Source organism: Ursus maritimus, unplaced genomic scaffold (assembly GCF_017311325.1).
Source record: "Ursus maritimus isolate PB19 unplaced genomic scaffold, ASM1731132v1 scaffold_23, whole genome shotgun sequence".
In the NCBI taxonomy this organism is placed as follows: domain Eukaryota; kingdom Metazoa; phylum Chordata; class Mammalia; order Carnivora; family Ursidae; genus Ursus; species Ursus maritimus.
In genome coordinates, this window is record NW_024424786.1 from 4,248,223 (window position 1) to 4,272,246 (window position 24,024).

General features: G+C 47.4%; 1 protein-coding gene and 1 long non-coding RNA gene across 3 annotated transcripts in view; one reads left to right on the forward strand and one right to left on the reverse strand.

Moving 5' to 3' along the window:
- INSC (INSC spindle orientation adaptor protein) overlaps window positions 1-24,024 on the forward strand; it is a 118,032-nt gene that overhangs the window by 60,177 nt on the left and 33,831 nt on the right. For both annotated transcript variants that reach the window (XM_008708899.2, XM_008708898.2), the window contains 2 exons: window positions 8,981-9,094; window positions 14,971-15,096. In XM_008708899.2, the coding sequence (XP_008707121.2) occupies window positions 8,981-9,094; window positions 14,971-15,096 (240 nt within the window). The remainder of the gene's footprint in view (window positions 1-8,980; window positions 9,095-14,970; window positions 15,097-24,024) is intronic.
- Window positions 1,137-17,361, reverse strand: LOC121104746. The gene is made up of 3 exons (XR_005837062.1): window positions 16,048-17,361; window positions 13,630-13,782; window positions 1,137-1,246 (listed from the first exon to the last, which is right to left on the reverse strand). It is a non-coding gene; the product is annotated as an uncharacterized LOC121104746 (long non-coding RNA).

A 24,024-nucleotide genomic window follows, 5' to 3' on the forward strand; every position in this document is an offset into this window, starting at 1 on the left:
CCCCTTGGGGGAGGAGGTCAGCTGCCAGTGGGGAAGTTATTTCCCACCTTCATGAAGCCATTCCTCCAAATAACAACCTTTACTTCTTTATAGATCCTTCTGGAATCACAGTGGGAAATTTAGACTCTGCTCCCAGAAGGCTTGAGAATGACTCATGATGTTTTATCCGTTAGGTTAGCTCTAAGGAGGTTTTATAACCAAAGTCCAAAATTTGCTTTCCTGTCCTATTTCCCACTCTCAGATTTTGCTCAGCTATGTGGTCCAATATAGGTAATCAGAGGCTGCAATGCAACTAAATTATAACATAAAGATAATCTGTACTTGCCAGATGAGAAATATAAAGGTGTCCAAAATTTAGAAATAGTGTGTCTCATTATGAAGTTCTCAGAGAGAAAATAAAGTTAAAGAAAAAATTTTTAGAAAAACCCTGCATCCCTTTACCTATAGGAATAATTCAAAGTCCCAAATACTTAGGTTAATATAATTCTCTTTCATATTCTTACTGTGCTCATCTTAGCCAGAAAGGTCTCCCGATGTGTGTGTGGTCATGCTTTCTTGGGAAGCTGCAGTCTGGGCTGTCTCTCCAGCAATGGGAAGGGTTCCTTCCAGGTTTCTCAATTTGTACTGGTCTTTCCCAACCATACTTGAAAGAGTTAGTACCTTGGGTCTATAATAGTATCATAGCACTACCCCTGAACTCACAGAAAGTTAAAGTAGACCAATCCTCAGTCCCTAAGGCAGGAATTCCAGGCAACATTTCATGCAGGACTCTGCCTTAGGGTTGCTGAAGGCCGTAACAGATACTTATCTGCAGTTGAGTGAAAGAGGGTTGGAAATAGTCATCATCTTGATGGCGTCTGTGGCAGGACATCAGTTTATTTCAGTTGTCCATCATCCACAAGGCTTTGTGGAAATTCATTCACTGGGGGAAAGCATCCACCATAGGTTAACTGTGGCACGATGTTTACTATATATGGAAGAAAAAGTCTCCTTTTTTATAGAAGGGCACTGGATATGTTTACTTTTTCCTGCAAAGTCAGGCATTTATAATCTCTTCCCAATGACTTGCTTGGTTTGCATACTTTCCCATCCAGCATTTTCAACATTTCTTAATTTCTAGCTCCCCTCTACACACCGTGTTTCTGCCACTCTAGGCTGCATTGATTTGGGCTGCTTGAAGTGACTTAGGCTAGAAGTCTTCAAACCACTTCAAAGGCATTGCATTCTCCAGGTTCCCGAAGATTTTCTAGAAGAAATGCAAGCATATGTACTTTAAGGAAATCAATGTCCAGATCTCCAATTTTTGTTTCTTTCCCAAGATGATCCTCCCAATAATACACAGTTTCTAACATCCCTTCTATTACTTTCCAAAAGAAGGATGTACTCGCACGCATCGTGAATCTTTTCGTGCATTACCCTGTTGTGTAAAACCTTGGAATGGCAGTAGGATTGGGGAGATCAAAGAAGAGGCCTTCATTCCTGAACCATAAACCCATAGGCCTCCATGAATTATTTTTGTGTTTTTTCTTACATATTTCTGTTGAGAAAGGCATTAGAAATTGTGGTTGTGCCCAGTGTGGAGATATATGGTAGAATAGTAGTGTGTGTGTGTGTGTGTGTGTGTGTGTGTGTGTGTGTAGGAGGGGTGGTTTTGAAAGTTTTTAATTTATCATATGCCTTCTATCCCTATTTACTCCCAGATTAGGAGTGGCTCTTGAGGGACATTCTCCTTAGACAAAACAAAGAGAGAACTGGTCGGACACATCAAGCAGTCAAAATGGCTTTTGGGGGCACAAATTTAAATACAAGCAAGTCCTTTCAACTATATCTCATACTCAACTGTAGGATATATCATTCACTGGAAAGAAAAACATCTTTGAAGAGCCAAAGATTCTAAAGGTTAATGATACTGATTCTTTTAAATGCTGGAATACTTTTGAGAATGACTAAATTTTTCAAGATATATTGGATAAAATCCACAGACACAAGTTTTACATGATTTTTTTTTCAGATTTGGTGCACATTATTTAAGAAAGCAGTTAAAGCTTATTTTGTTAACATATTTTGTGAAATATTTACACTAACGTCTATTTCTTGTTAGCAAAAGACAAAATTAATTGCTAACAGCTGGACTAATTAGATTTAAGCAGTAAATACCCTTTTCCTTCTTTAAATACGTTGGGAAGTTTGATCATAAGAGCTACTAAAAATAATCAAATGATTTCTAATATTTATTTATTTATTTATCTGAGAAAGAGAGAGACCACACACACAAAAGTGGGAAGAAGGTCAGAGGGAGAGGAAGAGAGAATCTCAAGCAGGCTCCATGCCCAGTGTTGAGCCCGACATGGGGCTTGATCCCACTATTCTGAGATCATGATCTGAGCTGAAATCAAGAGTCAGATGCTTAACCCACTGAGCCACCCAGGTGTCCTAATTTCTAATATTTTTATTCTCAAATTTTCGATATTCCTTATAATGAACACCAAATTTCAATACATATACCCACCTATTTGCTGAAAAAATACAATGCATTCTTATTACATTCCTAGATTTATTAGTAATTTATGATGTTAGCTGCATGTTACCTTGCATTATTAAAAGTTTAGTAAATTGTTTTATCTTGGCTTTATAACATATACAAATAAACCAAATTTTATTTTAGCTCTACATTATTTTAACAGTTTTTAGCATTTTCCTTTGGAGAATGATTTGTGTAATTATTTGTCAGTGTTGTTTTAGCATTTCTTGAAACATATCAAAACACTTTGTAATTAAAAATGAAGTCAGTTCTATATTGAGAAAAAGTTGTCTTGGCTGATTGGCTTGGCTGAAAGAACTGTCTGCCAATTAGCTTATAGGGTGGGCGTTTTCTATAAATTAAATAAGCAAAGGCTGTAGCTTCAAGGTTTTGATAAAACATATTTGAAACAAACACAAATATTTTATTAAAAATTATACTGGCAATGAAAGTAATAATATTTTGATTTTCCTAATCCTTTCTGAATAATTTGGATAACCCAAGGTGCTCCAAGTGAAAGAGCAATGGGTATAATTAATAATTATTTGATAAGTCTTGGTAAAGTACTTTTGGAATTCTTCCCAGAAATTGAGAGAGTGAATGAACAACTCTAATGATTGGGTAACAAATGCTTTTGCAAGTCAAGTGGTTTCCAGTTCTTTGCTTTTACCAATTTAGAGGAGTTATCAACTGGCAGATCATTAAAAATGGTGTTTGATGATGGATCACCATGTGATTGCATAACTCAGAATGTGCTCAAAGGGTTGAACAACTTCCTATGTAAACTCTTCCCATTCCTCTCTATGGATTTTTGGAAATGAGATTTTTCAGGGTTTACATCTAAAAATAGAGCATTCAGTCAATATTCAAGCATGTATACATCAATTAATGAGAAAGCCTGAAAAGGATACAAAGCCTCATATATCTCATTAAGACATATATTTAGAACAAAATTTTAATTGTTACAATTAATAATTATTAACCAAAACTTGTAATTTATGTTGTTTTGACCAATTGTACTGATAATAATTGTAACAGTAACTCGACCAAGAAGAGAGTATTTTTAAAAGATTTTATTTATTTATTTATTTATTTATTTATTTATTTATTTATTTTGAGTGCAAGCAGGAGGAGGGGCAGAGGGAGAGGGAGAGAGAGAATCTCAAGCAGACTCTGCTCTGAGTGCCAAGCCCTACTCGGTTGTGGTTCTTGATCCCATGACCCTGAGATCATGACCTGCACTGAAACCAAGAGCTGGACACTCAACCAAGTGAGCCACCCAGGTGCCCCAAGAAGAGAGTATTTTTAAGCACTTAGAGCCTGATAGTCATAGGAAATAAAATGAAATTTCAAATGTCAGTGATAAATATGACAAGTGTGATCCATAAAACACTTTGAAACTTAAATGTATTATGTTAAGATAAAATTCTGAGGAGGGATTGGATTGGGAGCATAAATTTAAGGATGAAAAGAAAAGATGCAAAATGCTCATGATGTTAAAGAAAGATTATTCATACATCTTTAAGGGGATGATGAGGGCATCAAGTTGTTTTGGTATTTAAATCCTACTTATTACATCTAAAGGAGTGATGTAATGGTCTTATTTTATGTCGATATCTACAGTCTGCTGGAAATTACTCCCTTTCTAACTTTGTTCTTGAAACTTAAGATGAAAAATTTTACCTGTCAAATTAAAAATATGTAAGGGATCGTATGTTTTTCAAAATTCCTCTAGGGGTAAATAAGAAAGTAAAAAACTGCATTAGGATACACAGATCCTCTCGTTCTATATCATGAAGGCTATTATCCCTGCCTCTTGCTGAGAATTGCTTAGACCTTAAGACCCCTGTCTTCTAAGGAGTGTTTTCTGTGATGCTCCTGAAGCCCGGACCTTTATAGCCTTGTGAGGACCAGTCCTTCTGCCATGTGCTTCTCAGAACACAGTCTTTCCAAACCTTTTGAGCATGGTAACCTCAAGTAGCATTTCTTTCTGCTAGTTCTTTTTTTTTTTTTTTTTTTTGCATTAATGAACTATGCTTCCAGGATTCTCTTTCCTTCTGTTAATCCCCACCTCCTTTCAGGGTGACTCTGCTGAATTTCTGACAGTTTACCCTGCTTCTCATGTCGGTGTCTTTCTTTATCTAACTCATAGAATGAGCACTGGATTTGAGTGCTGTCCCACACTGACTTCTCCTTCCTTTCTGGCACATTCTTTTGTTTTTCAAAAAAAAAAAAAACCCAAAACTCTTCTAGATGTTGGAATTTGCCTTACTGAGAGAAATGAAATCAATTAAGGTCTGTGTTTGCACCAAACCTCCAATTCTAAGAGATCTTATCCACATTTGCCTCCCAAAATTGGGTATTCCAATCCGGGAGATATTTTCCTATCAGAGCAATAGCTAATCCAAGCTGCGATTCAGTTATGATTCTGTCTGTATCCTCTTTAGTATGTCCAGTTTTTCTGTGTCTTTCCTCAGAGGCCTGATTCATGCATTTCTCCAATACATCCTCTGAGGACACAGGACATACCGTATTCTCAGTTTCAGAACCTTTCACCTAGAAATTTATGTAGCCATCCTTTAGATATCACATGCTGTTCTCTGTAGTCTTCGCCTGTTTTCCAGGCTCTGTTAGTGCATAACAATCATTTTTATTATATCTTATCATCTGAAGGATCAAGAATGTGGGCACAGCCTGGCTGAGTGGTTCTTCCGTTCCACGTGTCATCAACAGAGGTCCCTTGGTGTTACTCAGCCGACGGATGGCTTGGAGAGTCTTAGAAAGCTTCATCACACGAGTAGTGCCTTAGAGGGGATGGCTGGAAAGCTGCTGTCTACTGAGAGCATTGATCAGGGATCCTACACATGACAGTCTCAGAGTTCCCAAACTTTTTACATGGTAACTCAGGACTCTGAAAAGAATGTTCCAAGAGATCTGGGGGTAAGCTTCAGTGTTTCTCGTAACCTAGCCTTGGAGGTCCTGGAACATTATTTCTGCCAACTGCTGGCTTTTATTGGTCAAGCAAGTCATTGAGGCCAGTGAGATTTAAAAGGTGGTGGTGGCAGGGGGTACCAGGGCCCACCTGTCTATGGGAGGAGTAGCAAAGAATGTGTGGACATGTTTAATCTGCCTCACGCTGTCACATCAGCCCACATTTATGTCATCCCTTTGCATGGCTGGGCTGCCCTAACTATGCCCAGCTATGGATTGTCTATCTGAAGCTTTAGCTAGAGACTTCACAATATTTTTCTGGCTCCCTCTGAGGAGCTCACTCCAGGCTGATGTATGAGACTTTGCCTCTCCTGATCAATTTCACCGGGCTGCAGTCGCTCTTTCTGATTGAGAGATAATTAAAAATATTTTTTCCTTTTCGGATTCCTTATTTAGAGCAACTAGATTGTGTACATCTCCCTAACTCTTCCTTATCCCTTTCTCCTGGTCTTCAAGACTCTGTTTTGGTTTTTCCCTCTCTGCCTACTCTGTCTTTAAAACAATATTTCTGTCACTCAGCTTCATCAATCTTTGTTCCTTTATTTTGTCTCTTTTCCTCCACTCTTCTCACGACTCAGGGTGAAGCATATTTTTGACATTCTTCAGTTTGTCACTCCTTGATTGCCTGACAAATCTTGATTTTAGAGACTGTGGTAGTTTGAAGCTGACACCAAGATAGGATGGGATAAATGCCTGTCAAGGATAAAAGGGGGGAAGCGGGGGCAGGCATGGAAAAACATGTTGCAGGTCTGAAAACAGAAATGGAAGGAGGAAGGAGGACTTGAGTAAGAAGAGACATGGATTTTCAGGCCCAAGTCACCTGTTAGAGGAGTCTCCCCTAACAGCCATGGACTGTAGTAGTGTCCCTGCTGTGATCAGTCACAGCTGGGAGTGGCTCAGGGAGCTATGGCCTCAACAAGGACACAGGGGTAGGTCCAGAGGGGCAGTAGCTGGGGGCTCTCCGTCAGTGCTGCCCCCCGCCCCCGGCAGCAGGAGCTCCAGCTACCACAGGGCAGAGGGTTGTAGATGCTAATGGGAGCCAGGATGGGGAGCCCCTCTCTAGTTCAGTGAGAGCTGCTAACGAGGCTGGATGTTCTCCTGGTCTCGAGACTTCTATCTTTGCTGGTCCAGGTGAGGTCCTGCTGACTTTGAAGGAGATGGACCCACTGACTTTGGAAAACAGGAAGTTGGAGTCACAGGAGTTAAGGTCCAACTAATTCCACCACATGTCACGTGCGTGACCGTGGTCAGATTTCTGCATCTCAGTTTCCTGAACTGTGAAGTGAGGGTTGGACAAGACCTTTTGGCTCTGACATACTGTGATGCTTAGGGCCTTGACGATTTCAGTGGAGCCTTTGATCTCATATTTTTCCAAATTTATCTTTGTGAAAAGGATGATTACAACTTTTCATTGTCAGAGAGCTGATTCACCAAGATGATTTGAGGTGTAATTACGGTGTATGTGTGTATAGGCATTAGCAAGAAATTATTCTCAGGCATAAATGGTCTAATGTTAGTAGATGATTGCAAAAGACATTGGGTTGAATTGTTTAACGTCATGCTAATTTGCTTGAAGTGCAAACACTAATCAAGAACACTGAGTAATTATGATTTAGGTACAGGACCCCAATATATGAAATCGGCATTTTCGTGTGAACGTTATTGTCACTTATGTAACTGCTTACGGTATGCTGGGGGAGGATTCTAAGAAGTGCATTCATGACAGAGAATTGCAGTGACAAATCTTGGTCATTAATTTTACCTTTTGTTGAATCTCTTACAAGAGGCATCTATCAAATCTTAGGGAATAATTTTTACATTTAATGTAGCTTGATTAAATACGCACTTAATCTTAGACTGCTTTACATAGAGGATTAGCATATTGTGTGTGTGAAGAATTCCAGGAGTTTGAAGAAAAGGAGAGTCATTTACCTGGAGCCTTAAACCCACTTAATTTTAATCATTTTACAGATAGGGAAACTGAGGCCTAGAGTGTGTATTGCCCAAGATCGCAAAATAATAACTGCTAACAATTTTATTTTGCTTCCATGTACTGAGTACCTTTAGACGTCCTATATATATAGTCCTATATAAAAAATCCTTTACATATTATATATTACTATAATATATATAATTAAAATATATACTATATAAAAAGTCCTTTATATATATATGAGCTGTATATTGGCTACCGCAAGAAATGGATACAGCCATCATAAGAGATAGACACTGTTATTTCCCCCTCATTTGATGTATAAGGAAACTGCAGTATGGAAAGGCTAAGTTACTTGCTCTGGGGCACATGGGCAGAATGGCAAAGCCAGGATTTGCACCCAGGCAGTTTGGTCCAGAGTCCCTGCTTTCAACCGCAGACACACTTCCTCATCAACACAATGGGTTAAAAAAGGCAAGGTGGCACGAGAACTCACATCACCTCATTTCCTCTTAAGTGTTTTTTTTTTCCATAACACTAGGTTTAATAAAAAAACAAATCCATTTTGATATTTTAAAATAACCTAGCAACTGAAACGGCAGAGTATCTGCCCAGACCAGCAGGTCTGGGGGTGTTACTTTCTTGCGTGAAGCCCCCCAAGGCGATTCTTCTGAATCACTATCTCCACTTCTCCCAGGAGAAATTCAAGCAGCTAGAATTAATTAGCAGGTAGGAATCATTTATAATCAATGAATCATAGGCTTCAAAGCAAATGGCTGATTATGAAGTAGTTTCAAGATATGTGAAAAAGCTTTTTCCCAGAAATAAGCTAAACTAATCTTTATGTCTCATTTGTTGATGAATTTTCCATTCGCTTTTCTTCGTGGTTCTCCCTGGGTCCTATGTTCAGTCATTTCCAACCTTCTCACTGTGAGTCTTAGCTCCCTCAGCCTTGAGCAGTCTGACATTGCTGAGTTACCCACTCTCTGATAGGGTTCCCCGGGTTGCTGTTTTGGCCTGGCTATACACACAATGCAGATGTCCCCTGAGCAGTGAGCTACTGTGGACTACTTCTCTTGCCTCGACCCCTGAACCCATTACCCAGCTGGAGTTTGCCATTGGCAAATGAACCAATTCTTCGGTCATAGCTGTAGCAACTCATTGGTTTTCAACTTGATGGCTCATTTAACTGCTAGTTTCTGTTCTCATTTGAAGCCAGTAGAACAACAAAGCAGTACTTGTTGAGACCATCAGTACTGAGATCTGATTTTCTGATCAAAACAACACATTAGTTGTCCATGTCCCAGGAGTTTGAAATTATCCCAGATTTCTGAAAAATAGTTTGGACCCCATGCAGACTCAGGTCTTTCCCAAAGCTAGAATACCTCATCACCTCCATAGTGGGACTGTGGATGGGGCAGGATTATAGATTCCAGGGGGCTTCTAGGAGCATGGACCCACTGGTATTCCATTAAGGAAGATTAGTGGAGGATAGATGGAGTGAGTAACCATGAGACTTTGCTCTCTTTTCTTAGGCACTGGTGAGAAAAATCAATGCCTCAGACAATATCTACACCACGGAATCCACCACAGGGAACCTGTTCAGCCTGACCCAGGAGGGTGCTCCCTTATGCCGCATCATAGCCAAGGTGAGCTTCCTGGTTAGTGGCCAAAGTGACAGGCCTGGGGAGAGTGGGAGGAACCTAGTTTGGTGGGAATAGCTGGCTCAGGAAGTCTGTCCTGGCTCTAACATTTGTTTGCTGTGTGGTCTTGGAAGAGTCATCTCCCCTCTTTGGGCCTTGATGTCTCCATTTTTAATAGTGGCTAGGCCCTCTGATTTCAGTTCCCACTTGAGAGAAAAGCTGGTGCCCCCAGAGTCTGTATAATTCTCTTCATGTGGTATCTGTTAGAAATATCAACCCTCCTTGCTCATCTCTTGGTATCCCACCAAACCCAAACAAAACATATCCCCTAACTCAGGTTCTCGATGGATCCCCAAAATACTTGCAGCCACTGCAATACTACATGAGGAGAAGACAGAATTGAGGAGGACAGTGGTTTTCATCGATTACAATGGAAGGTTTTCTTTAAAGATTGATTGATTTATTTTAGAGAGAGAGCACAGTGGGGAGGGGCAGAAGCCCGTCGTGGGGCTCGACCCCATGACGCTGAGAGCATGATCAGAACCAAAATCAGGAGTCTGATGCTTAACCAACTGAGCCACCCAGGCACCCCACAGTGGAAGTTTTAATTCGCTAGCTTCATGGTTAATTTGCCCCTACACTTGGGGTCCAAACACTTAAGGCAAATACAGGCAATTGATAACCCTAGGATCTCACTAGGATCTTGTTTTGTTTTTACTATTTTTTTTTAACTTGAGAAATGACATTGCCATGGAGATAGAAGCAATGATCTAATTGGAAGTGAAGTTATGTCTTTCAGTAGACTTAAGATGGCAGTTACAGGAAGATGCTCCAGCCCAGTGGTTCCCCGTCCTCACTCTGTGTCACAATCCCTCAGGGAGTTTTGGAAAGCACAGATACTTTTCGCCCCACCTAAATTTACTGAGACTACATTTTAACAATCCCTACAGGTAATTCTGAGTCATGGCCACTCTCAGAAGCACTCATCTAAGCCCTTAAAGAAATCTGGAAGAGGAGGGTAAATGCTCGTCAACTCTGCTTAGGGGAGAAGTAAATTGTATGCAACAGCAATAGCTAACACTTGAGTGTTGCTGTCCAGCGTGCTTAATGCCTTACAGACGTTATTCCCTCTAAATTATAAAACCATCCTAGGAAGTAGGTATCGTGTTGTTCTCATCTATAATTGAGGAAATGGTTTAGGGGTCTTACTCAAGGTCACACAACTGATAAAGATTGGAGTCAGAATTAGAACCCAAGTCTCTTTAAATCAGAGCTCATGATCCTAAAGCCCACAGTGGTGACTTCTGGTTCCATCCTGGCCCTTTAGATTCTTGGGCCAAAGAGTGACTCAGAAGTTCTCAACCCTGATGCATATTAGAATCACTAGGGAGCTTTAAATGTCACACAGCTAGTAAGTGGGTGAGCTGGAATTTGAAACTGCCTGCTTGGCAGCAAAGCTATGCTCTTGCTTATTATTCTGAGCTGCCTCTTAGCAGCCCCTTCTCTTTCTCCTTCTTCTCCTCCTCTTCCTCCTTTTGCCCTTCTCCCCCCTTCTACAACTTTCATTATTTGCTGCATCCTTTCTTTTCACCAAGCACTGCGCTAAGCTTTTCATTTATTATCTCATCTGATCCTCCCAATGATCTTCTGATGTGTTATAATTATAATTCCCATTTTTAAGATGAGGGGACAGAGGCTCAGAGAGAAGGTAAATAACTTGTCCAAAGTCATAGGCATTAAGTGCAAAGCTGGTATTTTAACCAGATCTACTGACTTCAAAATCTAAATCTCAATCTTATGTCTCCAGCCCTTGAGAGAGAGTAGACAGAAGGCTGAAGTGAAGAGAAGATTCAGGGATGACTCCCATCTTTCCAGCCTGGAAGATGGTGAGAATGGTTTCTTCAGTGGAATCCCTGTGTCTGGGTTCCTGACGGTGACGTAGGAGCTGGGAGTCCCTTGTACACAGCATCCTCACTGCTGATGCTCATTCCGTGTGCCCAACATTGTGACAAATGTGGGACAGCTGCTCACAGTGGCCCTCCTCACCCACCTCCTTGGGGCCCAGTGTGGTCTGTCTTTGGGCACTTCATCCATCTGAGCTGCCTCCAGAAGATGCTTTGGGCAGCCCGTCTGAGGTCTGTCCTCTCAGCCCCTTGAGTTCCTTTGAAGGCCAAGAACAAACCCAGTCCTCCCTGTGATGGTAGTGGTAAGCCCCATCCCTTCCTGAGTGCAGAGCAGAGCAAACTCCCCTGTGCTTTGTTAAAATTATCCCCTATCCTGCTCCTCTGTTACTCCCCCCACCACTAGCCTACACCCCACAAGTGGCCTCCTTAGCTTTATGACAGTTTATCCCAAGTCTGCCTGAATAATACATACCATGATACACTTTGGCTTTGAGCCCATAGCTTTCTATAAAATTAAACAAGCTCTAGCCAACAGTGCAATTCTGCCAGCTCGGGTGATTCCTGGCTCTGCTTTATGATGGGTGCTGCTCTGGGGTCCTTGAGGGGGCTTCGGGGTAGCCCACACAACTAGACCATCTCACTTTCTCTGCAGCCTCCTTCCTCCTCCCACGTATCCCAACTCTTGGGATACCTTTTAGGAGGGTTTGAGATACTCTTCTAACCAGGAAGCTTTCCACAGACTGACCCTCACCTGGCTGTCCAGAGCTGGGTGCTGGGCCCTTTCACATACATTATTAACTGAGTTGTTCCCCCAATAGCTCGGTTGTATAGCTGCTGTGACCCCATTTTTAGTCAAAGTTAACCAGCAGCAAAGCCAGGATTTGAACCAGAGTCCCTTTCGTCTGGGTTTAGGATTTCCTCCCTTTAGCTTTGGCAGTAGCTAAAAATGCAAAGAAAGCTATTTTTCACAGGCTTGGGAAACAACGTAATGAGAATCCAGTGCAAATGGGTACGGAGGCTTAAATATAGTTATGCTGGGTTCAGTGCCTCCCGAGCCAAAGGAAGCCTGCCATATTGATCCTGGCTCTCAGTCTGGCGTTCTTTGGTACCACTTCTTTGTTGTCTGCTCCAGATATAAATACCTACCTGCTTGTTGATTACCATATCTATGTATCTATCTATTTTTCTATCATCTCTATCATCATACATATACATAATATTTATACATATGATTAAACATAAACACACACATATAAAAATATATATACATACACATATAAACGCATATGTAAGCACATATATGTATATAAATATTTATAGGTGGGGGGGTCATTAATAACCAGCAGGGCTGGCTAGGGAGACCTTAGGACTCCTGTTTCTTTTCTTCTCACTTTAAGAAGCAATTTTATTTTGCTTCAGTGACTGTCTGAGTCAGGTCTTTATGTGGAACCCTCATCAGCTGTCTCAGAGACCATTAGAAAGTAGGAAGGCAGGGATAAATGATTGTGGAGCAAGGAGTAAGAGAGGGGGTGTCTTGTCACGCACTAGTCTATCTTTATCAGAGTCGTGCCATGCATTTACAATCAGAGTGCTTCTCTCTGACCCTTTCACAGTCCCCTCTCAGATTATGTTAGGAGTTCCTGCTCTGTGTTCCTATAACCCTGCACCCCCTCATTTCATTGCACCCCTACCCGGATTTCTTCCTGCTTTAAAAATCATCTGCCATCCCATGACTCACGGGTTGTCGGACCATGAGTTCAATATGGACCGGGCCCGAGGCAGTCTTGTTCAGTGCTTAGCACAGCGTCTGGCGTATGATGCACCATTAATAGTTTTTGGCTGCATGAATGCATTTACCAGCTGTATACAATATGCCCTTGCCCCACCAAATGAACTACCCAAAAGGAAGTGGGAAGACGAAAGTTAAGGATCACTCTCAGCTGATTATAAAATGTCAGAAATGACGAACTCATCTTGGTTCCTGCCGTGATAAGCAGCAGAACTCTCAGAATGAAAAGGGCTGCTGGGCTGAGTTTTGAGGGGTGCCAGGTAAGGAAGATTCGGGAGGACTTGTTTCAGCGAGCCTGTGCCGGGCCGTCGCGGTCACTGCCGCTGCTCCTTCCAGTTGCTCGTTCATTATCTGCCCGTCAGTCACAGCTGTGTCCCCAGAACATGAAACGGTGCCTGGTGCGAGGTACATTGTTGAAAGAGGTCACAAAAATCTGACAGGGAATGGTATTTTTGCTGGACTCACCTTCTTCTTTGGTGACTTTTTTTTTTTTCCAGTTTGGGGAGCAGAGTGCAAACTGGTTTAGTTAGAGCCAAGAAGGGGTGAGGTTAAAGGCGAGTGCCCCATAGGACCAAGTTCCCGATAGTCTTCACGCATTCTTTCCTGCTGCCACCCCCAGGCACCCTTGCAGCTGTCAGGGGAGGGCAGAGGGAGGAAAGAGGGCAAAGGCAGATGTGGGGTGTCCAGCGTCTCATGCTCTGGACATCCGCGGTGGCGTTACCACCAGTTTCCTGGGTGCCCTGTGGGTCTGCTTTGTGACCTGTTGGCTCCCTCACTTTGCTCTGAGAGCCTGGGGGGCTTCAGTGATTTTTATAGAATAAATATGACCATTAAGATGAGTGACTCACCCTGGGCTTCTTCCCAGAAGTCCTCCCAGACTGCTGTGAAGTCTCCACATGTGAAAGGTGTTTCCAGGACCAGCTGTCACAAAGGAACAGTCCGCACTCAGCTAGGGTGATCGTTCCTGAAGGTTTTTCTTTTTTTTTCTTTTCTTTTACAAACTAGAGTGAAGAAGGGAAAACAAGGATGTGTAGATTTGGGTGAATTATTTCACCCATCTGGACTTGGCATTTTTTTCCCTCACAAAATGAGAAGAAATTCTAGTATTGATATAAATAAGACTCCTTTTTTTGTATGCCTGCCATGGTGGTTGGGAGGATCTGAGGCGTAATAGTGGTTTCTGGTGGAGGGGGAACCAGCACTGGGCCCCTAGGCTTCAGTTCTCTCCACCTGCCTCAGACTTGCTTCTAGAATCTATTTCTGATGACTCCAGGCTTATTCCACGGCAGGCTGCCGAGAGGGCGCTGCCAGCTGTGTGGGAGCAGGGCCGAATGGTGTTGAGCCTGGCCCTCTCAAATATGTCTGCCCTAGCCCCTGGTACCCCAGCCCCAGAAGCATTTGGGGAGTCCCACCTCCAATTTGGACTATCAAGAGTGATAGTACTTGTGGAGGGAGCATTTCATTGCAGCATGCATTTGAGCATGAAAGTGTGTGCGTTGGGGGGGGGGGACTGTAGGGGAGGAAGCATTCTCTTCTTTCTACCATCTTCTTAGGTTCCCTGGCTGGTACCCTGTAAACTGGGCTGACAGAAGACAGATTAACAAGAGAAAAACAAAAGTTTCTTAGCGTGTGCATTATGATTACACAGTGAGCTCTCAGAGATGAGTCAGAGGGTTGGTTAGAACTTGCACTTATATAGCATTTTAGAAAAAGAACAATTTTAGGGAAAGTAACAAAACAACAGGAAACCTGAGAAGAACTTTGAATCTCTAGGGGAGGTAGATCGTGAGAAGGCAGATCTATGGAAAACTAATCGTGGGTGAAGGATGGTTAGTCAGGTTTGTTGTGAGGGTTCCCCTGGGGCCACCTCCGTGCTGTAAGGGTCTGAAGTTGTCCTGGTGATTAACTTTTCTCCTTCCTAGGAGAGCAGAGAAGGGGGTATCTCTGTAAATATATGTCCTCCTTTTAGGCACACAGGGGAGGCCAGAGATCTCTGGTATCTGCTTCTTCCCAATTACCTTCAGCTCAAAACAATCTTTACGCCCCAGTGACATATTTTGGGGTGGCATATTCAGCTGCCCTCCAGATCTGAAGGCATCGCAGCTGAGTGAGGGATGCCTGTTATTCTCTCATCAGCCCCAGGAATCATGACCCAGGGAGGTCACGTGACATTCTCTTTCTCTTGGCAGGAGGGCGGGGTCGTAGCACTCTTCAAGGTCTGCCGCCAGGACAGTTTCCGGTGCTTGTACCCCCAGGCGCTGCGCACGCTGGCGTCCATCTGCTGTGTGGAAGAGGGTGTCCACCAGCTGGAGAAGGTGAGAGAGCAGCTGGCTGGCTGGGTGGGGCGAGAGGTACCTGAGTCGGGGTGGGGGGGCAGTGGGGGGGCTCAATTGATCTGGTGACCACCTGTTCCCTGAGAACCTCTTTTTCCCAGGCATCTCTCCAATGGGGCTGCTGGGATCTTGACTATGTGAGTTAATGAAGAGGACAGGGATTGAGGAGTCTGGGCAGGGAGGGCAGGGCTCAAAGGGGCACTCAGCACTTCCTGGGTGGAAGGGCCAACAGTGCAGTGGGCAGAACACAGCAGGAGGCAGACAAGTAGCGTGCAGAGTGGTGTCAAAGGTCAGGGCTTTTGGTCCTTCACTCATGGCAGGACCCCAGTGGAAGGAGGAGGATCCTGCTCCCTGGGGGGCTGAGTAGGCAAGAGAAACATGTGCCTTGGTCTGGGCAAAGCAGGTGGGGCTCCACCAAGACAGAGGGAGTGGGGAAACAGAAGCTGAAGTCCAAGCGTGTGTTGGGTCCACAGGGCATGGGGTGGGCAGGGCCGGAGGGAAGGGAGTGATCTGGTAGGCCCAGGTACCTCAGCCCCAGGCCCACTCGGGACAATGTGACTAATTCCAGCTGCTGCCGCCCCCCCCACCCCCACTCTCCCCAGGTTGCAGGGCTGAGGTTGCTCTTTGCCACCCAGGCCTGAGTGGCTCTGAGGCCTGCAGATGGGCCCTCAGGAACTTTAGCCAGGAGGGTTGGGGAGGCTGGGGCTGACATTGGAGATGTCTCGACCAAGTTTCAAGGAAAGATATTGAACAATTTTATGGAGGAGTGGTTCAAAGGCCAGGAATAGGCTGGTGACAGTTGTGGTACTCTCAGGATTGGGGATAGATGCCTTGAGTCTGGTCTGTATGGGGATGGGGCAAACAAAATGTCCCCCTCCCTCTGTACCCTTGTCCCCCAGTCTGGTCCCAGCTCCCAGAAAACCCACATCCTACCAGCTTCTTCACTTTGGTCTGGACCGCTAGTCAGATGGTTATCTCACGTTCTGCTTGCCTCTTTCCAAATCTGCTCAGGCTACGGGACCCAGGGATCATGGGCTCAGAGACGCTTTTAGCCAAGGATGGAGTATGGATGGGGATTCTGCTCATTTTACAGAAGACAAGGCTGTGGGTCAAAATGGGGAAGTAATTTGTCTGGAGTCACAAGCAAGATGGCGGAAGAGCTAGGGCCCGCCCTCTGGCCCTCTGGGCAGAGTCTTCCCTTCCTGCAGGGGCGGAGTCCTTTGCACTCGAGTGCTTACACAGAGAGCAGAACGGACGGACGAGGGGTGGGGGTGTGTGTGACAAACAGATGAAAGGACAGACTCCCCCAGGTAAACGCACTGGACATCTCCAGCTCTATGTGCCGAATAATCTTCTCTTCTCCCATAAAATCCTCTTCCTGGGACAGTGGAAACACGGCCAAACTGGGTTTGTTTTTCATCTTTTTTCATGCTGGTTAGTGGGAAGAACAGGGAAAAATAGAAGGGACTGGAATCGCCAGCCCTCCAAAAGCAGTGGATTTCTTGGCTTCGGAGAGCTTGCAGAGCAGCAGGAAATTTTTAATCCGGGAAAGAAAAACAGCAGAGTTTTTTGTTTAGAGCTGAGAACCTGTGTAGCTGGGGAGTCGGGAGGCGATTTTTCCTTCCACCTTCCTGCTGCTGCTCCGAGGCCGGAAGGCGTGAGTGCACCTTTCCTGGGCCAGATGGGCCGCCTGGGGCCTGTGCGGACCTAGCCCCCAACACACATACCTTTTTAACTCACTAGAACCCGGTGAGGTGAACGCTCTTTACTCTCCATCTTAAAGACAGGAAACAGAGTCTCAGGCAGTTTCAGTGACTTGCCTAAAATCACAAAGTACATTCTAGAGTCAGAATTTGGACCCCGTCTGCCTGCGTCTGATGCCCAGGCTCCCTCACGGCCCTGCTGGTTTTATAGATTCTCTCAGAGTGCCAAAAAAGTCCTTGCAGCTAAACCTAGGGTCTCCTTGCTGCTCCTGGCCAATGTGCTAACCTCCCCCACCCCCGAATGGCACAAGAGAAGGTAGTCCTAACTGGGCATTCCCCTTGCCCAGGGCAGATTACTTTCCACCCACTAACAGTCCTGAAACACCACTGTGCCAGGCTCGGAGCGGGAGGGTGACCAACCTGAGAAGAGCCCCCTGGTGGTCAGAACAGCAACTACATGCTACAGCCGTTGTGCTTGCCTACTGGCTCCTCAGGATTTAGAATGACATCTGATGCTTGCCTGAGAATGCAAACGTCCCCATTGCACAGATGAAGAAAGCAAGGCCCGGAGAGCTGAAATGACTTGTCACCAAAAATACTCATCATGTAATTCATCCATGCAGCAAATATTTATGGACTGCTCTTTGCCAGGCACTGTTCTAGGTACTGAGAATTTAGCAGTGTTTAGAGACAGACCCCCTCGTCCTCATGGAGCTTCCATTCTAGGGCAGGGGGGCATGAGCCATGGCCTGCGGGTCACATTCAGCCTGTTTCAGTACAGCCTGTGAGCGGAGAGTTCTTCCCCCCCCTCCCCATTTTTAAATGGTTAAAAAAAATAGGCAGAAGAATAACATTTTGTGGCTCGTGAAAATTCTGTGAAATTCAAATTCAAGTTTTTGAGCCAGAAAGTTGTAGTGGAGCTGGCTCCTTCATTTAGGTGTTGATGGTCTACTTTTGTGCTACAACTGCCGAGTTGAGTGATTGTAAGAGGCCATACGGCCCTCAGAGCCAAAACCATTTCCTATCTGGCCCTCGGCAGAAAATGTGTATTGACCTCTGTTCTAACAGGTAATAAGATTGTTGTGACAATGATGAACAGGACAGTAACTAACAGCGGATCCTTGCTTTGGGCAAGCACTTCGCTAAGCCCTTCTTTTCACTGTGTCATGTAATCGTTACTCCTCTGGTGCTGTGATTATCCCCCTTGTTTATAGAAGGATGGGAGCCTCCGAGAAGGAAGCACCTTGCTCAAGAGCACACAGCTAATGAGTGGTCCAGCCGTCATGTCATCGTGGCTCGGCCCAGCCCAAGCCAGCCTGGGCTGTGAACCATTACGTGGATCCAGGACTCAAATCTGACACTATGAGGCCAACATCCACGTTCTTTTCCTCATAGCATGCTGCTTCCAAAGTTGAGAGACGTTCTAGACCCAGGAAGGGCTCAGGGTCTCTCTCACCCCTGCCATGCCCCCCCTTCCCTCCCCCCACCAGGTCCTGCCCACACCTGCCCCACTGTGATACTGGACTGCTGATTGCTGGCCTCCAGAGGCGTTGTTAGTGTTCAGAGTGGAGGGTGGAGAAGCCCAGAGACAGGCTGGGTTGTAGAAACCACAGCATAACAGGGGAGTGTGGTGCCCAGGGGCTCTTGCCAGCCACCCACTCACAAGGCCCAATTCATGCACTAGTCAGATAATGTCAAAGTCCCAGCTTTCTGCTGATTTACTGGCCTGGGCTCCTCACTGAGGCTCACTTAATTAATTGGCAGTGAGAAATGTGCTGGATTTGGTGAAATTCATCTTTGTCATGCGGCTCCCCCACTTCCCTCCAACCCTGGAGAGGTCCGCTAAATCATGCCCGGACCCCGGTGTCAGAGGCGTGGGTCTAGCCAGAGCACCAGACACCCTGCTGCGTGATGCCTGAGCTCTGTCGGGCTTGGGGCATTTGTGTGGTCCTAGATTCAGTCGCGGTTCATTCATTCACTCTGTGAAGTCACTTTGGCATCGGTGTCCTTTCCATCATTCGGTCAGGCCATCCGCTCGCTCCTTCATTCATTCGCTCAGTCCGTCACCCAGCAATCATGCTACTCATCCGTTCCCTCCTGGCCCATCTGCTGAGAAGCCTCCCAGAACGGTGGGGAAGCCGTGGCCTCTGATGGTCAGGCTCTCCTGGTTTGGAGTCCAGGCTTCTCCACGACGAGCTTGGGCACCTTTCCCTGAAGACTTGACTTACCTTCCCAGAGGTGCGGTGTCCTCGGTGAAGTGGGCATGTTGAAATCCACCCCGAGGACCGTCAGAGGAGACTAGACGTGCAGTAACAGGGTGCTGTTCACACGAGGCGCCGACAAATGGTAGCTATTAGGATTGTGGCAGGTAGCAAGCTAATGGCCCGAGTTTTGACCTGGCCTGGGGAAGATTCCCGTCGGGTGGATGGGGGAGTGCTGCCCTGGCGGGAGAGGGGCTGGCACGGTGGGAGAGGCTGCTCAGTGCACAGTATGGAGAAGCTGCGTGGGGCTGGAGCACGAGTCCTTGCATCCTTTCCATTTTACAGATGAGGAAAGTGCTCAGAACTGGAGAGCTTTAGAACAAGGCTGGCTGGTTCTGAGGTGGGGACGGCAGAGGAACGGCTTCTTGGGAGCCAGGCTCGGGGTGTTGGCTTGAGCAGCGGCCGGACTTGGACACTCCCTGAAGAGGGCTGGAGGGGCGAGATGTCAAAACATAGCAAAAACCTCTCCAGAGGTGTCTGAAGGGCCTTTCAAGAATCTATCCTTTCTTTTCAGAGATCTGGTTCATCCTGGCCACAGCCTCCCCTGCATTGTGTTTCCCCTAAACCAGTGAGTTTCAGGAATTCTCTCCTACTTCCCTTATGTCCTTGGCAGACAGTCGCCCCTCATTCCCCAGACTCTGTGCTGGGCTCTGGAGAAGAGAGACCAACAGCTATGTTCCCTGTCTCCCACTGGGGGTGGCTGGGGAGAAGCCCAGAAGTTCAGACAGTGGGAAGAGGCTGTCCCATGGCCATCAGAGGCCACAGGCCGGTGGCACCACCTCTGCCTGGGGTGCTGGTGAAGGCAACAATAAAGAGGCAGTAGAGCTGGGCTCAGAGGGCCAAGGAGGAGCTCCCAGGCAGGCCAAGGGAAAGTGGCCTCAGCAAAGGCAGAGGTCTCCACAGCTGGCCAGTTGGTAGTGGAGCTATAAGTTTTTCAGAAGCTCTATGTTCAATGAACTGGGTGAGCCTGGAAGAAGAGACAGTGTTCTCTGGACCCCACCTTGGAGAAGACTGGAGGAAGAAAACAAGGGCCCAGGAGGGAGTGAGGGCCCCAGAGCCTCACAGACCAATGAGAGCAGATGGGCCCAACTCAGTCTGGATGGCCAGATGGCCCCGCCTGCCTGGACTGGTCAAGGCAGCCTTCCTGGAGGACTGGCCGGGGAAGGTGGACTGGCATCCCTAAGGGGGAGGGCTCTAGGGTTTAGCGAGGCTGATGGAGGGCTCGGGAGCAAGTCACTCCTCTCTGAACCTTGGTTTCCTCTTTCTAACGTGAGGACAACTCCTTGGTGGACCTGCCGTGATGAGGCAGTGCGAGAGTGTGGGCGGGGGTCGCAGTGTGGTGCTTGCGCGGACAGAGCGCCAGGCCTGGGTTTGCTTCCCTTTCCTCCTGCTGGCCCATTTGTCTCCACCATTTCAGGTCGAGCTGGGGAAACCCTGCATACCCCCAAAAGGCTGAGTCCTGGGGATTTTACAACCGTCCTGGCAGAGTTCCAGATGTTCCGCGTGGTGAGAGGAAGGTCAGGGCACTGTTGGTGCAGGAGCTGGGGTTGGACAGGGCCAGGAGCCAGGATGGGGTTGCAGGAGGCTGGGGCTCAAGCGACACTGGGGCTGTGGTCCAGGCAGGGGGCTGGGGATCTGATTGGCAGGAACCTATGGGTCTAGGGCCATAAGTGGGGGAGGTGGGGGGACTCAAAGCCCAATGCCTAGACAGGCTTAGACAACCTCCAAGACAGTTCTAGGAAGTGCCTCTTCCAGCCTTGAGACCGGAGACCATCTTTCTTTCAAAAGAGCTTCCTTTTATTCCCACCCCCCTCCCTCTTGTTTTATTTTTTCAAATAAGGAGTTCACTCTGTGCTGGAGCCAAAGGGAGAGTTTAATGAAAATCGATGGAGAAATTAAAGATGGAGAGAAATTAAAGATGAGCAGGGGGAAGGGAATGAGGGCTCAATTTCAAGTCCAAGAAGAAAATCATCAGTGGCGAGGATGGGAAAACTGCTGCCTCTCTCCACGCAGCTCCGCCACCCCTCCCCTGTCTCCTGGGCCAGCTTGTTGGGATTGAGATGCCCTGACATCTGAAGGGCTAGGCTGGAGGCAGTGGGAACCGGGATCCAGCTATTTAAATCCCAGAGACCCTTGCAGGAGGGAGCAGGGGGCAAGGCGCAAGGTGGGGGAGGTCCTGCTCCTCTAGCTGCCATGTCCCAGGACTTTCTCTCTACTGCTTCTTCCCCGCAGGGTTGCAGATGGTCATAAGTAGATAATATTCACAAAAAAGCCAGTTTTTCTTTTATTTTGTTCATTTGGTTCTCACAATCACATTGTAAGGAGGGCAGAGAGAAATGGTCACACCCATTTTACAGGGGGGAGAGTTGATGCTGGAAGGCATGGAGACAGTGGGGGAGGCAGAGCCTGGGCTGAGAACCCCATTCCTTTGCTCCCAGCTATAGGTTCTGTTTGCTACAGCCTTCCTTACATACTCTCATTAGCTGGAAAGGGTGTGGTGTGCAAGGCAGGGCAGCTACTCTGAAACTTGATACAGGCAGTTTCAGTGTGTCCGAGAGGTTGGGTGGGGTGAGTGGGACAAGCAATCTTTGCTTAATTTAACTTGCAGCCCCTTCTTTATCCAGGAGTAGCTGCTAGAGCGAGGGAGAGAGAGGGAATGCCTTTGAATGGATATCCCAGATACCTCTCAACCCTGGGGCTCAACCCACCCCTCCTGCCCCCAGGTACAGGCCTTCACCTGTCTTGGGAATGGGCTGGAACAGTGCAAAGAACCCCAGAGTGCCTGTTAGCTGTCCATGCTGTGACTGACAGGTAGACAGGGATGGGGACTGCCACGGTCACTTTCCCCATCCCTGCAAGGGGGCTGTCTAGTGGGGGTGTGGTTCATTTCCTTCTCTGAGTTCCAAATCTCCCAAGGTTGTCCCTCCACCTTGAGAGTAGGGGTGAGGCGACCTGAAGGAGGTCAGGAAGCAGAGAGGCAAGAACAAAATTAGGCACACTGTCCCACCTCCCTGCTAGCCTCCCGCCTCTCACAAGAGTTCACGCTGAGATGACAGGCCAGTATTGTTCAGACCGAAGGAAGGTCCTGATGGTTTGGGGGGCTGCAGCTCACGGGCAAGGCACAGCCTGAGTTTGGACAAGGCACGGAGCCCCCTGGCCGCCTGAACGAAGTGCTGCGGTGGCAGAGACAGGCTGCGCTCGGTCGGGGCCTCCGTAAGCCCCCTTGCGCTGTGCGGCAGCGACCCCTGGTGGATAAGAGCGGCAGCGGCAGCCCTGTCACACCGCCGGAGGCTGTCTTCTGGAGCTGAGGAGGCTGGTGGGCTCAGGGTCCGAAACACTGATCCGGGACTGTGTATGGGGGGTGGGGGAGCGGGGAGGAGGTGCGGAGGGGGGAAGGGAGACTTCCAAATTCAAGGCAACGCGAGCTTCCTCCTACCAACCCAGCTCCCTCCAGGAGGAGGATGTGGATACATCTTGTAATCTAATGTGTCTGCCTGCCAGAACCCTTCCTAAGCCCCCCAGTTCTCACTGGACCCCAAACCCCTCGCCTGGCACAGAGGTGCCTGTGAGCAGGCTGCCTCCAGCACATTGCCCCTTTGATGAGCAGGTCTGGGTTCCATGCCCGGTTTCAGCTCTTAGGAGGTGCTAGCCTTGCAGCCCTCTAGGCCCTGGTCTTGTCATATGTAAAGTGGAGTGACAGTTCCTGCCTTGCAGGCTGAGAGGACGAAATGAGTCCATGCGCCATCAACGTGAGGTTTTCTTCCCACCAGTCCTCTGCTCTCCAGGCCTTCCTTGCCTTGGAGCACCTGCTGAGGCTGGGGTGGCCCGGGCGGGTGTCTCACGCGCACTTGCTGAAAGGGCTCCGATGCCCTTCTCTGGTCAGCCTTCCTGCCTGCTCTCCTCCCTCCTGGCGCTCACACTGTACTTGCTGCTGTTCTGGGAGCAGGTTCCACGCCTCCTGGCCTCGGAGAGTGGCCGGAGCTTCCTACCAGCAGACACCATATCGCCCGCACCTCAGCCCCTCAGGGAAGCGGCTGGCACACCAGGTGAACAGCGCTTGCCCATGAAAGAGTTCTGGGGCAGCCTTCCGCATTGCAGATGAGAGGGTAGAGGCCCAGAGAAGGGACGTGATGTGCAACCCCACATTCCCACTGTGAGCAGCAGGCCTGAGGCCGGAGTGTAGGTCATGTGACCTCACTGGGCCTCTGTGAGCTGCTTCAGGCCCAGGTGTGGGGTAGGAGTGGGGAGTGCAGACATTGAAGTGTCCCTTCGGTAAGGACAGAATGCCCCAAAATCTTCATATGGGATTTTCCCTTAGCCCACTTTTATACCATCTGTCCCTAGTAATTTGTTCCAGCTTCCCCTCCCCTCCCTCTCACTCCTCTGGCCCTGAGCCCACGTTCTTGGGTTCCCAAACAGACCCTGTCCCCCACTTGGGGGTTAGTGGGGAGAACCCGGGCCAGCCCTTCCTTTGCTGCTGGTTTGCTGAGGACCCATAAGCAAGTTTTCTAATCCCCACAAACCTCAGTTTTCTTGTCTGGCGGAGGGAGGTGTGTGTTCCGCTGGGACTGTGTGACCTATGAAATAATTTTGGAAGACAAATGTGATGAGCAAAAGTCCGAAGCGGGGAGCCGGCCGGGCTGGGAATTCTGGGGCCTCTTCTCCGGGGTTGGGTGCGTGTTGAGGGGGTGGCGTTCCTCGAGGAGTCGCCAGGGTGCCTGTCTCCCCTGTGAATTTACAGATGGAGGCCTGCGCTTCTGTGCATGTGTGTGGTGGGCTGGGGAGCCGCGGGCTCGGCGAAGCGCATTTCCCGCCTGTCCCCCAAGCAATCTGGAGAGAGCAGAAAATAAACAAGAAGTCCGATGTAAACATGACGCCAGTGCTGGGGAGACGGGAAGCTGGGCCACCGGGAGGCAGGGGGTCCTGGGGGCACCGGACAAGGCGTC